General features: G+C 32.1%; 2 protein-coding genes across 2 annotated transcripts; both read left to right on the top strand.

Annotated features, from left to right (window-relative positions):
- Positions 1–513: 513 nt before the first annotated feature.
- Positions 514–1703, top strand: LOC133301114 (actin cytoskeleton-regulatory complex protein PAN1). The gene has a single exon (XM_061500725.1). It carries the CDS (start codon positions 598–600, stop codon positions 1510–1512), a length of 915 nt encoding a protein of 304 aa, XP_061356709.1. The 5' UTR covers positions 514–597; the 3' UTR covers positions 1513–1703.
- A 20032-nt stretch (positions 1704–21735) lies between these two features.
- On the top strand, positions 21736–23148 carry LOC133301119 (uncharacterized acetyltransferase At3g50280-like). Its single transcript, XM_061500730.1, has one exon. The coding sequence runs from the start codon at positions 21736–21738 to the stop codon at positions 23146–23148; it is 1413 nt and encodes a 470-aa protein (XP_061356714.1).
- Positions 23149–24100: the final 952 nt, after the last annotated feature.

The raw sequence follows: 24100 nt of genomic DNA, 5'->3' as shown, positions 1-24100 counted from the left end.
ATATTTATATTTTTTAAATGGGTTTTATAATAAGTTTTTTGTTCTTATCTTCAACTTTTTTCATTCTCATATTTATTGTTTGAGTAGGGAATAATATTTTTTTTTTTTTTTGTAAATAATGATTAATGAGATTTAAATAGTTTAAAGAGAAAACGAACTTTTCTTACAGGTATTATATAAAGTTCTGCTATTTTTTTTAAATAGATGGGCCTAATATATTGAACACTTTTCGTATTGATAAATAAAACATTTTGTGATGGAACAAAAGAGAAATACTTTTCTTGAAGGAAAAAAATTACTTTTTGTTGCAGAGATAAAATTATAAGTGAGACTCACAAATAAAAGGAGAGAAAAAAAAAAAGTGATAAGATCCCATACATTTGTGTGTGTAAGAAAATTGTTATAACTCGAGATAAAATAGTTTTTTCTCAAGAAATAAATTTATTTATTAAAGAGACTCATATTTTTTTGTAGAGATAAATCCATAGTATATTAGACCAAATTCCTCTATATGCTCCTTTTCTTAACGAACAGAGTTTTGTGAGAACACACACACATACACACACACAAGAGAAGAATCCCAAATCCCAAATCCCAATGGCAACATCGCGTCCTCCTCCGTCTAAATCCGTGGATCTGGACCTCACCATCGTCTCCGCCAAGCATCTCAAGAACGTTAACTGGAAAAACGGCGATCTCAAACCCTACGTCGTTTTCTGGGTCGACCCGGACCGTCGCCTCGCCACCAAATCCGACGACTCCGGCTCCACCTCCCCCGTCTGGAACGAACGCTTCGCCGTACCCCTCACTCTCCCACTCCACGACTCCTTCCTCACCCTCGAGATCTTCCATTCCAAACCCTCCGATACCCCAAAACCCCTTGTCGCCACCCTCCGCCTCCCCCTCAAAGATCTCCACGACCTCAACGATTCGACCCGGATCCGAAAATTCTCCCTCACCCGACCCTCCGGTCGCCCTCAGGGCAAGATCCACCTTAAGCTCGGCCTCCTCGGTCGTCCTCCAACCCTCGATTACGTCACCCTTAACCCCAACCCCAACCCTAACCCTAACCCCAATCCCAATTCTAACCCTAACCCTACCTTCCTCTGCTACAGAGGATACTCTGCTTCACCTTCTCCACCACCTTCACCCTACCCTTCATACACCTCCTACCCTGATTCCTACTCCGGTTACTATCCTGGTTACTATTCCGGTGCTCCTCCCCCGCCTCCGCCGTCACGTCCCTTCTTTGACCGTCCCTTAGGTTATGCTGGGCCTAGTGGGCCTTCCGCCCCGCTTGATTATTCGTCCTCTTACGATCCCAAGCCCAAGGGTAATAAAATGGGCCTGGGCGCTGGGCTTGCTGTTGGTGCTGTCGCTGGTACTCTTGGCGGGCTTGCTCTGGATGAGGGGCTGAAATATGAAGAGGACAAAATCTCTGAGAGGGTTGAGAATGAGAACGACGTCGCTTCTGCACGGGATGATTACAGCCATTACAGAGTAGACTATTGAGTTTTATTAGCTTCTGGGTGTTGGCAAGGTTTGCACTTTGAAGGCTAATTATAAATATATAATGTATGTGTATGTGTATATATATATATATATTTCAACTTCTTGTTGGATTGAATGCTTCTATGTTGCTTTATTAAAAGTTTATCTTGTGATGATTTCATACTCTGTTCATGCGGCTCTTTATATTAATTGAATTGATATCGTTTCTCTTTAATAGAGTATTATGGTATGTTACTTGCTTGAGATGCATGCTCTTTGTTGTGTGCTACAATGATTTTGCTCAGAACTTTTCATTAGTGATTGGGCTGCGTAATACGGAATCAGTTTGAAGTTACTGTTGGTACAGGTCTTAGGATGGTGGAAATTGCTTGCTTTTTTTTCTTTTTTTTATGGATCTTCATCATTTGTTGTCTGATTCTTGCTCTTTTGGCTTTATGCCTGATGGATATGCTTGCAAAGAAAGGACAAATAAATGGTACAGCAATTAACATGGTTGTGTTGCATTTTACGTCAATTAACCTAGCGAAGCAACATGGCATCATTTCCTATCGTGTGGCGTGTTGATGAATTTGTAGTTTTTCAGATGATAACCTGATATGCATTTTTAATCTCCTCGAGGTCATCTGGAACCTTATAGGTGCTGATCAAATCATATTACAATTATTTCCAGCTGGAGAAAAAGTGGCAATTTTCAATTTTTTGACGTTCATTACTTGAATTCATTGGTAAATGAGCTTAGCTTATGGAAACATAGAGTAAAATAATTAAAAATGAAATATAAATGTATGCAGTTGTTCCAAGTTGATTGGTATATGATAAGGTCATGACTTTTAACAATTTACTCTGTCTTATTTCACAAAAGCACCTATTTCTTCCTTTTTCCTTTTAATTTTCTGCACTTTCTCCAACACAGTATACATAATACAATGCTTCGGTGGTTCTTAGATTAAAAAGAAAACGTTTCTTTGTTGGTTCTATACTTCTATTACAACATTTTAGGTTCGTTTTTCTCGAGAGCTTTTTTTCTTTTTTCTTTGTCTTTTTTTTTACCAGTTTTCTCTGCATATAGGAAACAATAGCATTGTTTACTTTTAAAGGCTCATGTGCAGATCAAACTTGACAACAGAAACCTAATAAAACTTGAGCTTTATGGCATATTGTGTTTCACTGGATGACTGAGACTGAAAAGTTGGGTTAGATAAGCAAATTATCCAACTACAAAGTACTTTTGTGTCGTGTCATTGGATCTATCATTAGGACGATGTTGTGGTTGTCGAAATGTATATGTTTTGATTTTAATGGTGGATGTGATATTGTGTTTTTGGAGTTTCAGGAAAATGACTATATATATTGGGAAATAATTTTCTTATATTGTAGAAAAATTGTTATCTCAGAAACAAAATTACAAGTGGGATCCGTAGGTAAGAGGAGAGAGAATAAAAAGAGGTGGGATCATAGTTATCAAATGCGGATTCCGGCATGTCGCGGCCAACCCTGAAAAATACTATAGTATTATAGTGGGTTGCGGTTGCGGAATAGATATATGACAGAAATAATGATAAAAAGAAACATTTTTTAAAGGCAAAGATAGTAGAAGTGACATAGAAAGACGCGGATAGACTAAAAAACCCTTCAATTTTTTCTGTTGCACATTTAAATTTAGGACAATATTGACATTTTGACTTATGATAGCAAATGTGATCCCAATGGTTGCTATTGCGTTCTAGTGTGGCGCGGCGCGGTTTCTTGCGGCGAGGCACCGCAATGCCCATACGTCGCGGCTCGCGGCGCTATTGCGGCGCAATTAACTACTATGGGTGGGATCCATCCCTCTTTTGTGTGTAGGAAAATTATTTATCTCATGCAAAATGAGATAAGTATAATTCATATATATTTAGGGAAAATCAACCTGCACACACAAATCAGATATGGGACCCATTTTATGATTTTTCTCTCCTCTCTCTATTTGTGTGTGCAGTTGTTTTTTTCTCCGTGAGAGTCGATTTGCTACCTCACTCTAATGGCTTGAAACTTGCTTAAGCACAGCAGAATGTTCTATATCAATGGTAGTTTGTTCCTTTTTTTTTTTTTTTGGTTCAACTGATTGGAAAATAATCTATTTTGGCTTTAGTGCGGATGTAATACACTTTATTATTCTATAAAGAAAACAGCAGCAGGTAAAACCACTTCCCATCCCCCTTCTCGATCTCGAACCAAAATAAAACGAAGATTTGGTGTTCCCATGATCTCAAGCAAATAGAGCGAAACAGCTTGTAGACCACTGGTTCAAAAATTGAACTGATTCAAAGCTCGACTTCTAATTGAAAAGTTATGTTGAGCATTTTTAATCAAGGGAAAAGTGTTCTATCACGGGAGATTATCTCGTTCTGGGATTTATGGGAAAAAATGCTGGGTGTTTTGAGAAATTCACATTGCAAGGGAGAAGCAAAATTCCTAAAAATATTAACAGAATAAACACCAAAGCCTTTAACTACTTGTGTGATATAGAAAATGTATTTAATTTATTATTAAAATTTGGAATTTTGTGGAAGGGGAAGGTCCAAAGCTATGTTGCACTGATACGAGACACGGGATATGACATGACATTCTGACACGTTAATTCTAAAAAATATTAAATTTTGACACGTTAGGACACTTTTTTGATATTATATAATATTTTTAATTTATGTAGTGTGTATTATATTTAGTATTCAATAATTTAAAAATAAAATAAAGTTAAACTTATAATATTCATTAATTTTGCAGAGAAACATAATATATCGCAAATGTTTATATTAAACTCAATAAAATCATAATCGTAATCTAACGAATTTAATAGTTAGAACTCAAAATGCAACGCAACGTAACTTTTGAATCTTTGCAACGAGTATTGAAGTGTCGGAAAGTGTCGGACACGACACGACAAAATTTTTGAAGTGTCGGTGCTTCATATGTCCAAAGTAACCTGAGCGACAAAGCAATAAACGCTTTGCTGGTGTTTAGGTAAAATTTTGACTTTGCAAAAATCAATTTTGAGGTGAGTATAATTAGTTGAGAAGTAATCTTTTGAAATTTTAGAATAGTAGAATTGATTCTAGGTGGGATAAGCATTAAAATGTAAAAAATATATTTATATTTACAGTTTAAAAATTTATTTCATCATCTAAATAATTTTTTTAAAAAAATTACTTTTTCAACAAATTAAAATTTTAATGTTAATTGAAATTAAGTTTCCAAAATCTAAAGCAAACAGATACTTAGGCAATATCAATGTTTGGTTGAACCAAGATGTCCTTTGCTTCCTTCTTCCTTAGCTTTCAGACATAGGATTTAAATCGTTTGCCAGTAGGTAGTACGTAGGGAAAGGATAAATCTTTGAATACTATAATCCATTGATGTTGAGATACATCGATCATGATTCATGACATCAATATGGTTTGCAGCATTAAGGTACATAAAATGCCTGTTTATGTTTTCTGCTCTGCCTTCGCATAGCAAACACTTCTTGAAAGTAAATGACCAGAAGTGGCTTTCTGCCAGATCTTGGTGCATGATTGGGAAAGATTAATTTTCCTACATAATAGCATTCTTCTTGTTAGAAAAGCCGTTTTGAGTATTATGTGGGATGTTTGGGAGGAATGGACAAAACTGATTATTCATTGAAAAAAAAAAACTTTTTTTTAATAGTATTTGTTTAAATTGAAAAAAAACAAAAGCATTCTGTTTATAAGCAATAGCTGATTATTTTGAAATTTTGACATTTTTACCGAATTAACCACAAATTTATATATCTAGATCAATCATTTCATACCTTGTTGCAATTTATTATGCAAAAGCTATTTTTTCTTTGTTTTTAAAGACAATCTAAGCAAAACAATCTATCTTAAAACTACATTTTATTTAACATATTCAAATACGAAATTAATTTTATCATAATCGATTCTAAATTGATTATCATGAATTACTTTTTAGTCTACTGTAAAAAGTATATATTTGATAACAATTTATTTTTAAACTCAAAAAGAGAGAGAGAGTATTTCATAAATAATATTTTTAAAAAATAGTGTGTATATAATTTTGATAACATATTCTATGATGACTGTATTTAGTATATAGTATGGTTTACCAAAAAAAAAAACATAGTATGTCAGGGTTAATTCCCAACCAAAAATAAAGTAAAAAATATTTTTGGGATCGATGTCAATTTATACTACCCTAAAAAACTATGGAATAGAGGTAATATAGGGAAATATCTACGGTGCAGCGGTTGTATAGTAGACTCCGGAGCCATAAACTGTGTTATCAGTACGGAGAATTTTTTTTTTTTTTTAATCCACTTGTCATTTTTTCAATCGCAGATGCATGTACGACTGCAGTGTAGAAAATGATCTCGTCTTTACCAAAAAAAGAAAAAGAAAATGATCTCGTAATCTAGATATAAACTTGGTTGTAGAAACGGACTGGTCTAACCAATGTGGGCTAGGTTATTGCCCCATTTCATTTAATAGCTAATCAGGATTGGGTCAAACTTTCAAGCCCATATGGTTCGGACCAAGACCAGGTTAACCTTTTAGCCACAAGGCCCAACCAAGATATATTTTGCTTTTCATAAAACACCCAAGCCCCAAGCATTGAAAATTTGAAATGCTGCTTGATTCTTTTTAGGGGGTGTTTGGTAGGAGGTTTTTTTTAGGATGACTGAAAAAGTTGAGATGATTTTTCTAGTTGACCATGTTTGACAGGAGATTTTAAAAAATTTGTAATTTGCCTAGCAATCTCAGTCTGTGTAAAATTGAAATTTTTTGTCATTTCAGAATATCACCGGAGGATGGTATTCTCATTACCCCATCAACTAGGAAAAAAAGCAAATGATACAAATATCTCTTATCAAAAAATGTGCCAAGAGAAAGCTGGAGAGAGAGTCTTCTTTGTATTTAGTCAAGGGTTAATATGATAATTTCATCTCATTTTCTCATCAATATTTTACCTTCAACCAAATATAGACTTAAGAAATTTAACCCAATTTTTTTTAACTTTTTTACCAAATTCATTTTCCCATCATATTTCTAGTAATTGTATTTCTCTAATAATAAATATTTTCTCCTCTATCCTAATAAATGAATAAATCAAAAGGGTCACAGGCCCCAAATGTTAGCACTTTATAGAGCAACGATTTCCTTGAGAGCTCAGTTTTTTTTGGATAAAGATATTTGGTTACACTGTACCTTCCCTTGAAATGGAAAAAGGTTTTTTTTAGGAAAGTAGCATCTTTCCAATTTCGCTACCTCACCTCTTTGTTAGCACTTCTTTGTATTGCTTTCGTCTTGTTATTGTGAAGGGTGTTTTTCTCCCCGTTTCGAATATTTGGATAGGAAAGATACTTTCTATCAACAATCGGAATAGACATTTCTGGTTGAGCTACTTTCATTATATGATTTAATGTTTGATTCCATTTTGGAAATGTACACGTTAAGACATTTTTATTTTATTTTATTTAGTAGGTTGTTAAGACATTTTTAAATGTTACTAGAATTTATAACTTCGTGTAGGGCTCTGCTTATTTCATTTAAATTTCGATATCTCAGTTTTAATTAATGATGAGACCTATTATTTATTTACATATCTATTATTTTTAAGCCTATTTTTATTTAAAAATATTAATAAAATATAGAATAGTGTGATAGGTCCCAACGATGAAGTTAATACGTAAAGACATGAATTGACTGAATATAATCTTGCGTGGTGGTTTAAAAGCGTAGAACAGTTTATCGTATAAGTTGGGTTACATCCAAATAGGTAAATGAAAAAAAAATTATGTGTTTGTGGATTATTTATTATTATTAATTTTTTATCACCAGTCATTGAATATACTTTAGCCACATTGAATGGAATATTATTATTTTTTATAATTCACGTGATAAAAAATATAAACGATAAAATAATTTCTCAAATAGAGAACGATACTTATCCTTTTTAATTAATGATCTAGTCATCAAGATGAGTTTAACTAAAAAATGAATAAATAATGTGAATATATTTTTTTTATCTAGACGCGAAAGAATTTTTAACATTATTTATTCATTTTTTCCTTATAAATACAGATTACTGATAGTTGATTTATGTGTAATATTATTCTTCTGTTAGAAAATAGTATTAACCATTCCATAGGTGAGTTTCATGTCAAATTTTTCTCTCACCTTATTCTCTTTTTCTTTTTTTGGTAGATAAAAAGTTTAATACTATAATTTATTCTCTTTTTTCTTTGCAGGAAGGAGAATAGTATTAGTGTATTACCCTTGATTTATATGTCTATACCAATCAACAATCATTAATTTAAGTAGTGATATGGATAAATATTATACAAATACAATGCCCAAACTAAAAGCTTTTATTACTAAGAAAGCTCATAGTCAAAGAAAGCTGCAAAACCCATCTCTCCAAGTTGCATAATATTAAAGGCTATCACAGCAACCAGCACAACCTTAAAAGCTCATGACAACCAACAAGCTCCTCAATATTAAAGACTCCATGCCAGTAAACTCCTCAACATTTAATCATGACAGCCATACTACTTTGGCACCAAGAAACATTTGCCTTCACCATGAAAAAATGCATCTTTCAAGCAGCATATCACTCCACTATAAATACATGTATTAACCACAAGGTACATCGTCTTCTTCTACATAATAAAACCTGCTTGAACCATAACTGACTTGAGCGTTCGGAGTGTCTTACAGGTACATCTCTCATCTCGTTCAATAGAAGATCCATGGGATAAAACGGTCCAACTGCGAGATGCTTTGACCCAAGTCGATTCCAAGCTGTGTAGAAGAAGATCACATGATCGGCCTAATTGTAAAAATCTGTTCCGATCAAGTAGTGATCAATTTGTTTATTTTAATAAGAAATTTCCATTTCAGAGATGAATAAAATAATATTGGGGGAACAGTCTCAATATGAATCTGACCATGCTCGAATATGATTAATCTAATTAATCTACTTAATCACTGCATCCTTTCTCCGATCGTGTTTGGAATTTCGGATGCCTTTGCTTTAGGCTCTTCTTTAGCGAATGCAATGGCAGACATTAGTGGTGGAGGTTGCAGGGCACTTGAGGTTGAGACAGAGAATCCCATAAGAGAGAAAAGACATTATCTCGGCTACATCCTTTTTTTTTTTTTGACTCAACCAGCATTTGAACCTGGACCGTTATGCTACATTCTATACTCGAATTAATGCCTCGATAGACTTTATTGTTCCCACCACAATGTATGTGTGAAGAGGGAGTTCATACCAATGTTATTAAACTCGAATAGATCATTAATTTGATTGAGATATTAGATTAGTGAGTTACTGATTTAACCGTATGAATCAGATATGCATATAAATTTATATTTTATACTCAATTATATAATAAATATTTTAAATGGTGCAAGTGAACCAAGAACTGAACGTAACTTAGTGATAAATACTATGATTTATATCTTCACAACAAAGGTCCGATTCCCACTAGATGTAATTTTGAAACAATTATATTAAATGATATGATAAATATATTAAATAATGCATATTAACTAACAAACAAATGTAGCCCAGTAGTAAGTTGTTGTTTGCCATCAATTTGGAAATATTTTTTCCAAAATCGGTATCGGTTGAACTGCGGTTTACCATCGGTTCACCGGGTCAATATCATATCCGGTCCATTGCAAGAATCGGGCAGGTTGATGAGCCGGTTACAACATTGGTTCATACATTATCCACGTTTAAAACTATTACTGCTATGTTAGCATGAGAGGAAAGCAAAAAAATACTCGTTATCGTTTGGAAGAAAAATTATTGCTTCATTCTCCTTTAAATTTTTGAAAATTTTCTCAAACAAACCGAGGTAAAAAAAAAATAAGAATCTACTTTAAATTAATTAAGGAGAGTGTTAATTCCCCTTACTTATCTATTTTTCAAGACCCTTCCAAAAACTTGAGTAAAGGCACAAATCCTTTTGTAGACATAGCACAAGTTTTATTCAAAAAATGGGTGTGGCAAGAAGGATCTCCTTTATTTTCTTTGCTTTTTCCCTTGCATTTAAAAGCATGTAAACATAGTAGCTTAATGTAGTGCCTAATTAAAGTTTGTTTAATTAGTATAAGTAGTGACTAATGCACTGACGTGCAATACTAGTATATCAAAATTAAATATCTTTCCTAAAGTGTCTGAATTCTCTTAATGTTTTGATTTTATATGTAGCTTAATGTAGTGACTAATTATCGCCATTGAAAACAAAGGTTGAATTGTTCACCAATGACAACATTGCTACCCTCAAAATCCGTCCAAGTCCTAAAAAACCCAGACTACTTATTAAGCTGCGTCATAAACGTATATTTTTGACAAATCAAGGATAAAACTAATTAATGTCACAATCACATAGTTCATACTAAAATCCATAAATTAATATTTTTCTCTAAAGAAAGATTTCCACATATAGTCCACTTGGATAGGCGGGCGCAGCAATTGGCCGGATGTGAACAAAAACGACCCAATTCAAGCCACGCACCTTCATCAGCATCGGCATGCGTCAACAAAGAAAATGGCATGGTTTTTATTTTTTCAAAAAAAAAAAAAAGGCATGGTTTTCTGTTAAGAATTATATTATTCACACATATTTATAAATATTATTTTGGGGGAAATATTTATTATTTTAAATTACATAACTTTCCATTATTTTAGATGAAACAACATCTTTTTGGTATATATTTGATGGTTTTTTATATTTTATTTCTTCCATAAAATTAGGAGAAGAGAGAAAATAGAAGAGAGAGAGTATGAAAAATCATCAATTATATAACAAAATAACGTCGTTACTTGTTACATCTAAAATAATATAAAGTTATATTCTTTAAAATGATAAAATATTTCCCATTTATTTTATATTTATTTAATTCTCATTAATTTATTTATAGTTGAATATATATATATATATATATATATATATATATATATTATCCTCTCACACGAATATACCATAATATGCTTGGTGCTTAAATGTGAGTCATTAATGTGCAGTAATTCAGGTGGTCATCCACTACACACCTGTTCATGTAAGGAATCACTATACCCGCTCTTGTTATTTAGGCACAATAAAGTTAGAAAACAAAAGTTTAGTTATTTTTAAATCCCACGTATACGGAATTTTAAGTGTCTCCAATCTCCATCTTTTCTTATCTCTTGCCACAAGAACATTGTTTTCAAATCAGGAGAGATTTATATATATGAGTTTAATTTCTCTTTAAGTGTATACCCAATACATTTTTATGTTGTCTAGGATATAAAATTTATTTTTTACAACATGAGAAATATTAATATATATATATACATACATATATATATATATATATATATATATATATAGAGGAAAGTTATATTTACAAATATTTTGTTTACAAACTCTTACAACACTAGGTACTCCTAAAAGTACGTTAGGTTACACTATATACTCCCAAAAGTACACTAAGTTACACTATGTACTTCCAGGAATACATAATATAATTTGCAAAAATTAGTAAAAAAAAGTTTATAAATGGATATATATATATATATGAAGCAGGATCATTTGACACCGGTGTCAAAAAAAAAGTTTGACACCTCGTCTTAGAGCCGTTAGATTAAAAAAAATCAACGATTCTGATTTGTAAGCATGTGACACCATTGATTTTTTTTAATCTAACGGCTCTAAGATGAGGTGTCAAACTTTTTTTTTGACACCGGTGTCAAAGGATCCTGCCTCTATATATATATATATATATATAGAGGCAGGATCCTTTGACACCGGTGTCAAATTTGAAGTTTGACACCTCATCTGAGAGCCGTTAGATCAAAAAAGATCAACGACTCTGATTTATAAGAGTGTGATACCATTGATCTTTTTTGATCTAACGGCTCTCAGATGAGGTGTCAAACTTCAAATTTGACACCGGTATCAAAAGATCCTACCTCTCTCTCTATATATATATATATATATATATATATATATATATATATATATATATATATATATATATATATGGCTTATCGTTTGTTAAGCTGCTTGAGATAATGTTATCTCCGGCTAGTAAATCATAACCATACAAAGATGAATCAACGGTGATAAAGAAAGAGAGAAAAAAAGAAAATCATAACCATTCAAAGGTTAATCAATTAAAATAATAAAATAAATAAATAAAACGACGTAGTTTTGGGATTGCCGGAGATAAACTTATCTCAAGTTGCTTGAGAAATATTTTTTCCTATATATATATATATATATATATATATATATATATATATATATATATATGAGTTTCTATTTTCTTATGCTATAGACACATCTAATATGGGGCTCACATTTTTTAAAAAAAATGTTGCACAAAAATCTAAGGATCACTAGAAGGAGAAAACAATTCTTCTACAACATGAGAAAAATATTTTCTTATGCACTCACAAATCAAAGGTGAGACCCACTCTCTATTTTTTTTTCTCTCCTCTAATTTGTGAGTGCGTGAGAGAATTTTTCTCTTATGTTAAACATGAGAGTAATATTCTCCATATATATATATATATATATATATATATATATATATATAGGGAAAATGATGTATAAAGTCACTATATATAAGGTTTGCGCGATCAAAAAAATATAATTATGTATTACGGGTAATACATAATTATAATAATAAAGTTATTTTTTTTAGAAATATAACTATGCTTTTTCACCCTTTTGCCCCTCATTAATTATTTAATAACCATTTTGTCCCTTATTCAGAATTATCTATCAATCTGCCCCTCTTTAATCGATTAAGCCAAAAATTTAATCGATTAAATAGTCAAAATAGGCAAAAATTGTTGACTTGAAGATTTAGTCGATTAAATCTCCCTATTTAATCGATTAAATCTCTCATGCATAAGGTTGTTCTTCTGATAAAGAGGAAGATTTAATCGATTAAGTTGAAGATTTAATCGATTAAATCTTTATTTGACCATTTAATCGATTAAATATTCAATTTAATCGATTAAAGAGGGACATATTGGTAGATAGTTTGCAATAAGGGGCAAAATGGTTATTAAATAATTAATGAGGGGCAAAAGGGTGAAAAAGCCTACTACCGATAGTATATAGTTATAATATTAAAGTTATTTTTTCTCTCCTACATTACTCGACAAGCCTCTGAAAAGTTACTGAGAAGAGAGAAAAAAAAGCAGCTTCAATATAATAAATATGTACTATAGGTAGTACATAGTTATATTTCAAAAAAAAAACTTTAATGTTATAACTATATACTACCTGTAGTAATAATTATAATTTTTTGACCGCACCAACCCTTATATGCAGTCACTGTTCATCCACTTTTCCCATATATATATATATATATGGTAAAATCATATCTAAAGTTGTTGTACGTGCAGCAATGACATGTGTATGGTTATGATTTTTCATATTTAATCCTTTCACCTTTTTATTAGTTATGATTCCCCATATTAAATGTTTTAACCTATATATATATGGAAAATTTGTCATTGCTGCACGCAAAGCAACCACAGAAAAATCGAACCATATAAATATGTGTGTGTGTGTGTGTGAGCGCTTTACTTTTCTCAGGCCGCTTGGCCTTGACGTCTAGCAAATAAATTCGGGAAATCTTAACCACACAAAAGTGGATGATCACGTTAAATTTGGGGAATCATAACCAATCAACTGTGTAAGATTTAAATTTAGATGTCCAGCAGAAGGAGAAATAATTATATATATATATATATATATATATATATATATATATGAGGTAGGATTCTTTGACACTTCATCTGAGAGCCGTTAGATAAAAAAAGATCAATGGTGTCACATGCTTACAAATCAGAGTCGTTGATCTTTTTTGATCTAATGGCTCTCAGATGAAGTGTCAAACTTTAAATTTGAGACTGGTGTCAAAGGATCATACCATTATATATATATATGGGTTTGATGCACGTTTCTCATGTGATAGGAGATAAAATTATCTCCACACACATGAAAGTGTGTGGGGCCCATGTGAAGAGAAAGGAGAGAAAAAATCATAGCTCTCACACACTTTTGTATGTGTGTAGGAGATAAAATTATCTTCTACAACATGATAGACATTAAACCCTATATATATAGGGCAAGATCTTCTTACACCGGTGTAAGAATCATAAATCTTACACTCAATATTAACTGTGGATTTTTGATATCTGACAATTATAATTTATTGGAAATTAATAATTAAATAATGAGAATCATCTAATTAATTATCGTCGTTTGATTGACAGAACTTAACAGTTAAGATTAAGTATAAGATTTATTATTCTTAAGTGTAAATTGATTATGTCCCATATATATAAAATAAGGTATTTATAAGTATCATGTTGCAAGAAAATGGGTATCCTTTCGGTAGACCCTTCGAAATTTATGTTTTTTTTTTTTAAAAAAATCGATGGGCCCCACACTTGGTGTTTCTATGGCATAAGATATTCACTTTCCTGCAACATGATACTTATAAAACCCATAAATAATTAATAAAATTATGTAAATTAAATTAATTCATAACTAACCATTATCACTTTAAATATAAAATAATCATACATGTAGTATAAGAATTTATGTGATTAACTGAGTTAGTGGGGTTGGATATGTGTTCGATTCCCGCTGAATGCATTCTTGGGGAGGGGGCTGAACCTTTAGCCATCACTGTTCCCCCGCACTCCGGATTAGTCCCATAGCCGGCTCAAAGAGTCGAAGCTCGTGGGGATACCGGAGGGAGCCAACTCGTCTCAAAGAGATAATTAGGGTTGGGTAACTCCAAAAAAAAAAAGAATTTATGTGATTAATTGATATAAAATGATAATATATTAATTATTAATTGATTTAGTCTACATAATTTATTTAAACAAGTTCTTCACAAAAACTTCTCTCTTAAATCAGCCATTTAAATGGCAGAATTTTATCATTATTTTATTTATATTTTTTCAGAATATCTAAAGTGAACGCAAAATTCATAGTTTTAAGATTTATATAACTAAAAGAAGTGATAGGTTATTCTACTTACATTTTTTTTATATCTAGCTTATCTATCACTCTCTAATATCGTTATATCATAATCTCAGTTAACCTTTATCATTTCTCTGTCCTCTTAAGATTCTGATCTAACATTGTTGGAGTGTGATAGGTACAGTGAGCATGAAAAAAAGGTAAGTAGAATAACATATCTCCAAAAGAAATAAGATAAAAACTAAATTATATAATAATGCTTATTAATGTGGAACAAATCTCCCATGTTTTTTTTTTTTTTTTTTTATAACAAAATCTCCCATGTTTTGGTTTTGGATATAATTAAATGAAGGGAAATATATTTCTCATGTAGCATGAGACAAATTGTCTCATGAAATAAACAAAAAAATGGGCGGGACCCCTTTTTTCTTTTTCTTTTTCTTTTTTTCTCTTCTCCTTTGTGGATTCCACCCATTTTTGGGTACATTGCATCAGATAATTTGTCCCATGAAATATGAGAAACATATTCCTCTTAAATAAATGCAATCATTTTTAGTGGACTCTTTTTGGTTAAAAGGAAAGGAAAACATATATTTTCTAAAATATGCCACAAGTTTAAAAATCTATATCAATTACTAGTTTAAGTCGGGCAAAAAATTAAAATATTATTTTTAATAAATAATTACAAAAATGTTATCATTTAAGATCTATTTACGAATCTATAACAATCAATCATGTACAAAATAAACGAGACTCGTCGCACCCGAAATCAGGCCCGTTAGGGGTGTGTGTCGTGCCCTCCTTAGTTTCCTAGTTTTCTTAGCTTTTGAAGTGGTCAGAGAACCCTTAGTTTGCCTTTTCTTCAATTGGCCACCTTCCTTTTTAACAACTAATTCTTCAATTTTATCCACCTTCTCTTCTATTGATGAAGCTGGCTGAATAATTTGCAATAAGGGAGCTCCTGATGTTTATGAAAGAACAACATAATTAGGGTTTGTGGGCTACATATTAAAAAACCTATCTCTCTTTCTTATTCAATTATCTCTGACGTAGTTCATTGGAATTGGTGGTTCTGAAACAACACAATCTCGAGGATGAAAAGCTCTATTTGCATCCACTAACATAGTTGGATCACAACCAGACAAAAAAAATTTGTGTCATGATCTGTCATATAAAGACCAAATAATAGTCCTAATTGGACATGTTCAACATATCATCATCCATGACAACTACACACCACACGAAAAGCTTAAAATTTTAATCGTACAAATCACTAGCTATATCAAAATGAAGCCATACAATGTTATAATCCGTTAAAAAATTCAAGTTTTTAAACTAAAACAAGTCTTAAAACTCATGAAAAGTTAAAATAGAGTAATAGACAATAAAAAACTAAAACAAGATAGTTTGCTATCAATAACATCTAATATTCAAAGTCTACAAAATAACAAGATTTCAAGTCACCATCTTTCTGATCTATATTTCTCTCTTTCAGCTTGCTCAATGCTCACTCTGTTGTCTTCAAAACAAAAGCTAGACAACAACTTTTATAAAAATAAGAGATTAAAATTAAAATTAAAAACTATGCGAATTTTTTTTTTAAAAAAACAACAACTTACATCATCAACTTTAATCAGAATCCGCACCAGAATCATCGTCAACTTCTGTATTGTGAGAAATATCTAAAATAATTATAATAAAATATTGTTAGCAACTTAATAATTAGAAAAATTAAAAAATTATATAAGTAGAATAAAGTAATTACATATCTCCATCTATACAAATTCTTCTATAAGCTCTTCTACATCATTCGAAAAAGAAGTGCACTGGAACCAATTTTGTGTACAAATTATTAATGCTTCAACTGCTTTTGAAGTAAGAGAATTCCTATAGTTGTTAAGAACTGTACCTCAAGTGCTGAATGCATATTCTAAAGCAACTGTAGATACTAGTATAACCAATACATCTATAGCTATTAGAGCAAGAGTAGGATATTTGCTAGAATTCATCTTCCATCAATTAAAGACATCAAATTTTTAAGTTTCTTTCTCTAATGGCTCCATGAGATATAGATCCTTCGGCTTTTTTTTTGTCATTCTTGTCCATTTTTGTCTTCTCTGAAACTGGAACTGAACTGAAATGATTTGACTTTGAGGCTCATTAGTTTTAGATGATGTCCTATTTGTGGACACAGACTCCATTTTCACTAATCATCCTTTCTCTATTTTCATTGTTTTGTGCCTGCACGTATATAAAATAAGGCAATTAATAAATATAATTACACTAAAATTCAAAGATAAAATTTATACTTTATAAGTAATTAAAACTTACTTCAAAGATTGTTTTTATGCACACTCCACAGAATAGCTTGCTAAGGGTGAGTAAATGTTGTCAAACATTTTTTCTTAATTAGAATTGTTTAGGTTTCGTAACGTTTATGGCTATATTATGTATGAATTCATTTTCTATTCTTTCAGTCTTATTAAATAAGAGAAGTTCATCTGTTACGTTGTAGTAGCAACACTATCAAATATTCCGCAGTGAAATATTTCATAAAGGATTAATTTATTAATCTTTGATATCATTTGTTAGAAATAAAATTATTTCCAGCAATTTTGAAATAATAATTTTTTTTCGAGAATAAATAATAATAAATTATTGATCAATAATGAATGTAACATTTATAAGTTAATCTTTTCATATACGGGTTTAGTGTTTTTTTTTTTTTTTTTGTGTGTATATAAGGGTTTAGTGTTTTCTAGTTACTAAAAATAAAATTATATACTATAATTTTAAAAGACGTTATTTTATAATTTTAAAAATATAAAAAAATTGAAAAAATTCATATTGACAGAACGAAGCAAATATTTTATATATAATTTTTTTTTTAAATTACTACTTAAAGTACGTATGAAATATCTAATTATTAAATAGAAAATCATTATTACAAATATTAAATTTAAAAATTCGGCTTGTGTATTGGAGCCATTTACAACTTTGAAGTAGACCATTCAAACGATATTAAGAGATTTACAATGAAAAAAATTCTTTCATAAACAAAATGGTGATTTTATTTGGCTATTAAATATCAATATTGATAAGAAAAAATGTATTTTCATAAAAATAATCTTTACAGCCTTGACATAGTTAGCATTATTCACATACAATTTGATCATAAACTAAACTAACTCATTGAATTTCAACTAGGTTCTTAGAACCTAGACAAATATGCATTACAGACCATACTAGTGGCATAACACATTATTTTTTTAAGACACTTGTTACTTGTATAGAAGAAACAAACACAGGAAACTCCCATACTCGTTGGGAGCCTTGGATAATTTAAAAGAGGGGGCCGGGAGAGAGAGAAATGAAACCTAATTAAAAATGATGATGAACTTTGTGAGATTCCTATGAAATACTTTCATTATATAATATAACTATCACTTTTCTTTTATTAATTAATTACTTAAAACGAAGTGCACCAGACCATGCACAGACCAATGGACTGCTAGCTTACGTTATATATATTGCAAAAATATAAAAATTCAAAAAACCCAAAGGTTGTCGTAATAATTTTAATAATAAGTACATATTTAAACTTTTTTATAAATAAATAATTTGTTAAATAAAAATTTCAAAATATATAAACAAAAACCAAAAATTAAAAAATGGCGGCTGTGGAACGTGGTCGTGTGGATAGGTTGGTTCAACACTTCAATCGATCTTTTTTGAACGAGATGGTCTTAAATCTAAGTCACCTTGTTCATTTGCCAAAACATAAAATAGGGTTCATGTATCCTAATAACATAAAAAAATAACAAAAAAGGAAATGTGAGAATTCAAGATTAGCTAACAGCCTAACACATTACATAGATTCTCCTGCAACTTGTGTTTCCTTTAGATATAAATATTTTTAACATTTAATTTATAGGGAAATGAGTTTCATTTATAATATAATCATTTAGAAGAAGTCTAATCCAAATCAGATTGCTCTATTAAGCAATATCATTAATTAGTAGACTTATCTAGCTAGCTAGATGGTATCTACTGGGTACCCGAGGCTGTACAATAATATCCATTTGTAAAATTTGCAATTAGCATTCTTTAGGTTTTACATGCCAATGGCTATATCATGTATGAACTATTATTTCCTTTTTTTTAGTATTATAGAATAAGATGTTCATCCCTTACGCCATGGGAGCAACGCTATTGAATATTAATCAATTAAGATTTTACTATTACCAAAATACACAATATGCTTCGCATTAAGTACTTTTGCACAGTTAGCAGGGTTATTCTCCTTATCATGTTGCTGTCTATGAATTTTTATTTATTTTTTAGTTATTTGTTTGATATAAAATAGGGCATAGAACCGTCTTGGATTGGTCTATGATATGGTATTTTCGAGTGGCGAAAAAGAGATCCGCAATAGGCGACAAATCGGATCGGGCATTGCATTGTGTCAAATCAACTCAGATTACAAACCGGAGGCTTTTTTTTTGGGTACATAAACCGGAGGCTTTTTAATTTTATCCTTGTAGTGCAAAAATTGAAAGATATATAGCAGTAGTTTATTTTTTTAAAATTATTTATCTAGTTAATACAAGTAAAATGAGTAGGAATAGTGTGTCTGTTTAAATCGTGAATCATTTTCATAAGAGACAACTTATGTAAAATTTAAAAAAATATATATCACATGTCACACTCTGCAAGATATATATTAGAGGCATGCACGATTTGAACATGCATAACCAGAATATGTATGTTACATTATTTATTTTTATAAAATTTATGAGAAAGGTTATACTTATAACTTTTTTTATAATCTCTTACAACCATATCTTAACATCGCCAATTAACAGTTATGATTTTCGCAAATTAAACTCATTAATTAATTATTAATTCACAATAAATGATAACCGTTGATTGGCGAAAATCAATAATATTAAAATATGATTGTAAGAGATTGTAAAAAAAAAAAGTTATAAGTATAACCTTTTTCAAAATTTATACATAAGGTGATGCTGTGACTTAAATATAGATATTCTCCATAAGCGTTTAATGATTTGTGAAAAGAATTAAAGTGATGCCATCTTTCATTTCAAACAGTCCGGACGGAAAAGTCTGTGAAGGATAATTCTGTATTGGATTTGGAATAAAGCAACAAATCTATGTGAGAATAAGAGGTTATTAGCAATATCGTTACATATATATATATTTTTTATTTTTTTACATATTTTATCCATTACCTATTATGGCATGGAAGATAAGAAAATTTCAATTATTCAAGTAGAAAATATGATATATTATAGAATAAAATAATACAACCATTAATTTATAGTTAAATAATTGAGATTCTCCTATATATACTCATATCAAATGAAAGAATCCATTTTCTTTATATATGTATCACTTTTCTGCTAGAAATTATTTCCTCTTCTTTTGGTAAGATTGTATTCCTTAATTCAAATGATGATATTTTAGTTTTAAATAATAATATGACTAATCACTTATTTATATATTTACGATATTAACCATTTTTTATTTATTTTTATTTCTCTAATGGTATCAAATTTATTTTGTATTATACCTTGACTAGCACCGACTCTAAGACAGATGATAGTCGGATAGAGTGACTCAACTAGTAATGATTAGGGCCGTGTGTTCTTTTAAAAAAGAAAATGTATTAATTTAAAATATATTTAAAAATTTATACTACCTAAGTAAGTTTTTTTAAAAAGAAAAACTGAAAACTTGCAAAAATATTTCCAAAATTAATTCAATTTCTTAGCTATCAACCAATTGGGGACAAGAAAAGAAGATTTGATAAATTAATGTAAAATCTTTTTATTTGATATTCCCTTGCTTTGATTTGTGGCTTTTAATCTTATCACGCAAACCCAATTGGCTATGGGAAAAATATTTGTATTTTTCAAGGAGGGTTATTTTAGTTAAACTAATATTTTTTATTCAAAATTGAAATTAAAAAAATTCTCACTTTTTTTTTCTATAATTTTCATTGTGTATCACTTTTTCTCACTTAAAATGATACAATTTTATATATATTTTTTTTAAAAAGACAACCACCAAACCCATGGGCTATTAATACAATTGGACAGTTAAAAGATAGAAATTACTTTTAATTTTTTAATAAATAAAATAAGAAAGTATTAATAGAGTGAGAAGTTAATATAATCTAATAAATTATATTCTCTTAAAAGCTAAGAATATTTAATAATTGTTTAATCTTAATATAAAACTTTAAATAATAATTATTGTAAAACTGGGATGTAATAAAATTCACTTTTAATGTTCAGATATTCAATCATATATACTACCCCTCATAAGGTGCAGCTACAATATAAAAAGAAAGATGATCACACACCAAAAAAACTAATATATCCATATATAGAATGTACATAAGTTTGTTGAGATATTTAGTTTCACATTGATTGGATGGACAACTAATATGACTTTTATAAGGTCTTGGTCACTCCCACCCTTTGAGCTAGCTTTTAGGGTGGTGTATCCCAAGGTTCTTTACATGGTATCAGAGCCTCACTGTCCCCTGCTTTAAAGTGGAATTAAAAATAAAGAAAAGCACAAAAGGTAAACCAAAAATGGGCTTGGGCAATTTCCACGCTTCTAGCCTAAAGGGCTCTTGCGTGAGGGGGCATGTTGAGATATATAATCCCACGTTGATTAGGTGGACAACTAATATGGCCTTTATAAGGCCTTGGGCACTCCCACATGGTATCAGAGCCTCACCTTCCCTCGCTTTAAAGTGGAATTAAAAATAAAGAAAAGCACAAAAGGTAAACCAAAAATAGACTTGTGCAATTTTCACGCTTCTAGCCTAAAGGGCTCTTGCGTGAGGGGGCGTGTTGAGATATATAGTCTCACATTGATTGGGTGAGCAACTAATATGACCTTTATAAGGCCTTGGGCACTCCCATCTTTGAGCTAGCTTTTGGAGTGGTGTATCCCAAAGTTGTTTACAAAGTTAAAAAATAACAGAACACAATATGCAATTATAATAAAATTTTACAAAACGAACCATCACACCTTTTGGTGGCCTATATAAACAGAGCACAGGCCAAGTTCCTTTACCACCTTGTGTTGAGTTTTGGTACTCAAGAATATACATATAATAATAATAATTATTATTATTATTATTATTACTACGTTCAAAAATGCCTTCTTCATCTTCTTCTGATTCTAGTGCACTCACTATCCTCTCAAAATGCAGTGTCTTCCCTCACCAGAAATCAACTATGGAAGACCTCAAGCTCTCTATCTCAGACCTTAACATGCTCTCTTGCCATTACATCCAAAAGGGTTGTCTCTTCACAACCCCGTCTCTTCCCTCTCACACTCTCATTCCTCACCTCATCACTTCCCTATCACGCGCTCTATCTCTCTTTCCCCCACTCGCCGGCAGATTCATAACTGACTCTCACGGCTACATCTACATCACATGCAACGACGCCGGCGTCGATTTCATCCACGCCACAGCCACCGACCTCAACATCGCCGACCTCTTGTCCCCACCCGATGTACCTCATGCCTTCACGGAACTCTTCCCCTTTCACCGGAAAATCAACTACACCGCCCATTTCTCTCCCATCATGGCCGTTCAGGTCACCGAGCTCGCCGACGGCGTCTTCATCGGCTGCGCCGTCAACCACGCCGTCACCGACGGTACATCTTTATGGAACTTCTTCAACACCTTCGCCGATGTTTCAAGGGGAGCCACGTGTGCCTCCAGGGTCCCGGACTTCCGCCGGGAATCCATCCTGATCTCGAAGGTCGTGCTCCTGTTGCCGGAAAGTGATGACATCACGGTGACGTTCAACCCCGACGAGGCCTTGCGCGAGAGGATTTTCAGCTTCGGGCGCGTGGCCATTCAGAAGCTGAAAGCGAGAGTGAACCAAACGTGGCGGGAAAACGTTGGTGCCGTTGAGTTGATGGGGAAGCTGAACAACGACCCTCAACTGAAAACGGTTACGAGAAAGGAAACTGAAACCGTCGAAACGACTGAGATCTCGTCGTTTCAGTCGTTGTGCGCGCTGATGTGGCAATGCGTGACGCGCGCGAGGAATCTTCTAGGGACGAAAACGACGACGTTTAGAATGGCAGTGAACATTCGCAACCGTCTAGAGCCTAAGTTGGGGGATTACTACTTCGGGAACGCGATTCAGAGCATACCCACGTGCGCCGCCGCGGGCGACGTGGTGTCTAGGAATTTGTGGTGGTGCGCGGAGGAGCTGAACAAGAACGTGAGGGCTTACGATAGCGCTATGGTGAGGCGGGCCATAGAGGATTGGGAGCGTGACCCGAAGTGCTTCCCGCTGGGGAACCACGACGGAGCAACGTTGCAGATGGGAAGCTCGCCGAGATTCCCAATGTACGACAATGATTTTGGATGGGGGAGGCCCTTGGCGGTGCGGAGCGGCGGAGCAAATAAGTTTGACGGGAAAATGTCGGCGTTTCCGGCTAGGGAAGGTGGCGGCGCCGTCGATTTGGAGGTGGTTTTGGCGCCTGAAACGATGGCGCGGCTCGAGTCTGATCCTGAGTTCATGCTTTACGCCTCTGGTCAGTCATGACACGTGTCAGGATCTTGATGGCCTTATCTGTTGTTATCTTGTCGTCTTACCGTTAGATCATGATTGCGTTATGTTAAGCCTTAAAGTGAAATTGTAACGGCGCGCTGTTGTATGGGAGGGACCATTCGCTCTGCAGTTATTGCTATTTAATTGTTTGCGTTTCCGGGCCTAAAGTCAAGTTCAGTTTCATTAATTATCATTTATTAGAATTTAATAGCTATAATTAAATGTTCTGAAGGAAGTAATAAGTGTTATTTGATAATTTATTTTAATTTTCTTTATATTATTGACATGAAAGAAATTTCATCATTATAAATATCATCAATATTTAAGTCCTCCACAATGCAAAAGCATTTTTTTTAATGATACAGTGTACGATAGTGTTTAGTGTGCGAATAATAACAAAATAAAATAAAACAATAATATTCTATTTTGTTTTTTACTTTTTGAATACAACGGCGGCATTGAGATTTGAATTATTACCTTGTGCAAATTACTCAAATTTCTCGTCACCAGATAAATCTTAGTGCTTATTTTTATTTTGTTTTTAAAATATGCTAAATGTAAAATGAATTTATTTTTTTTTAATCTGCATAATCTAAGTGATTTTGCTCATATGTTGAAATCTGTCAGGTGCAAAGACTAAACATATGAGCATATGAAAAACACTACTCGGGAGATGCTAAATTTTGATGCAATAATTAAAAAGTGACTGGCTCCCACATCAACCGATCGAAAGAACTTTCGTATTTGGAAAGGTAAAGAGAATTTTCAGTTTGGATGATTATGGTTAGTTAAAGACATCTGGATGACCTATTCCTTGCTCCAATTGTTTATGGTGGTTATATACAAGTACAACACAAATTCTTCAGTCTTTTCTACTTTTAATTAATCTATTCTCCCCCTTATTATCAATATCATCCCAAGCTGTTACTCGGGAGCTTCAACATAT

The sequence above is a fragment of the Gastrolobium bilobum genome, unplaced genomic scaffold (genome assembly GCF_033153095.1).
Source record: "Gastrolobium bilobum isolate Gb01-03AN ecotype WA unplaced genomic scaffold, APGP_CSIRO_Gbil_v1 utg10099, whole genome shotgun sequence".
In the NCBI taxonomy this organism is placed as follows: domain Eukaryota; kingdom Viridiplantae; phylum Streptophyta; class Magnoliopsida; order Fabales; family Fabaceae; genus Gastrolobium; species Gastrolobium bilobum.
The sequence above is the reverse complement of the archived record's forward strand: the minus strand, read 5'-3'. Positions and strand labels throughout refer to the sequence as shown.

Coding starts and splice junctions, on each gene's coding strand:
- LOC133301114 (XM_061500725.1), top strand. CDS start 598: ATGGCAACATCGCGTCCTCCTCCGTCTAAATCCGTGGATCTGGACCTC.
- LOC133301119 (XM_061500730.1), top strand. CDS start 21,736: ATGCCTTCTTCATCTTCTTCTGATTCTAGTGCACTCACTATCCTCTCA.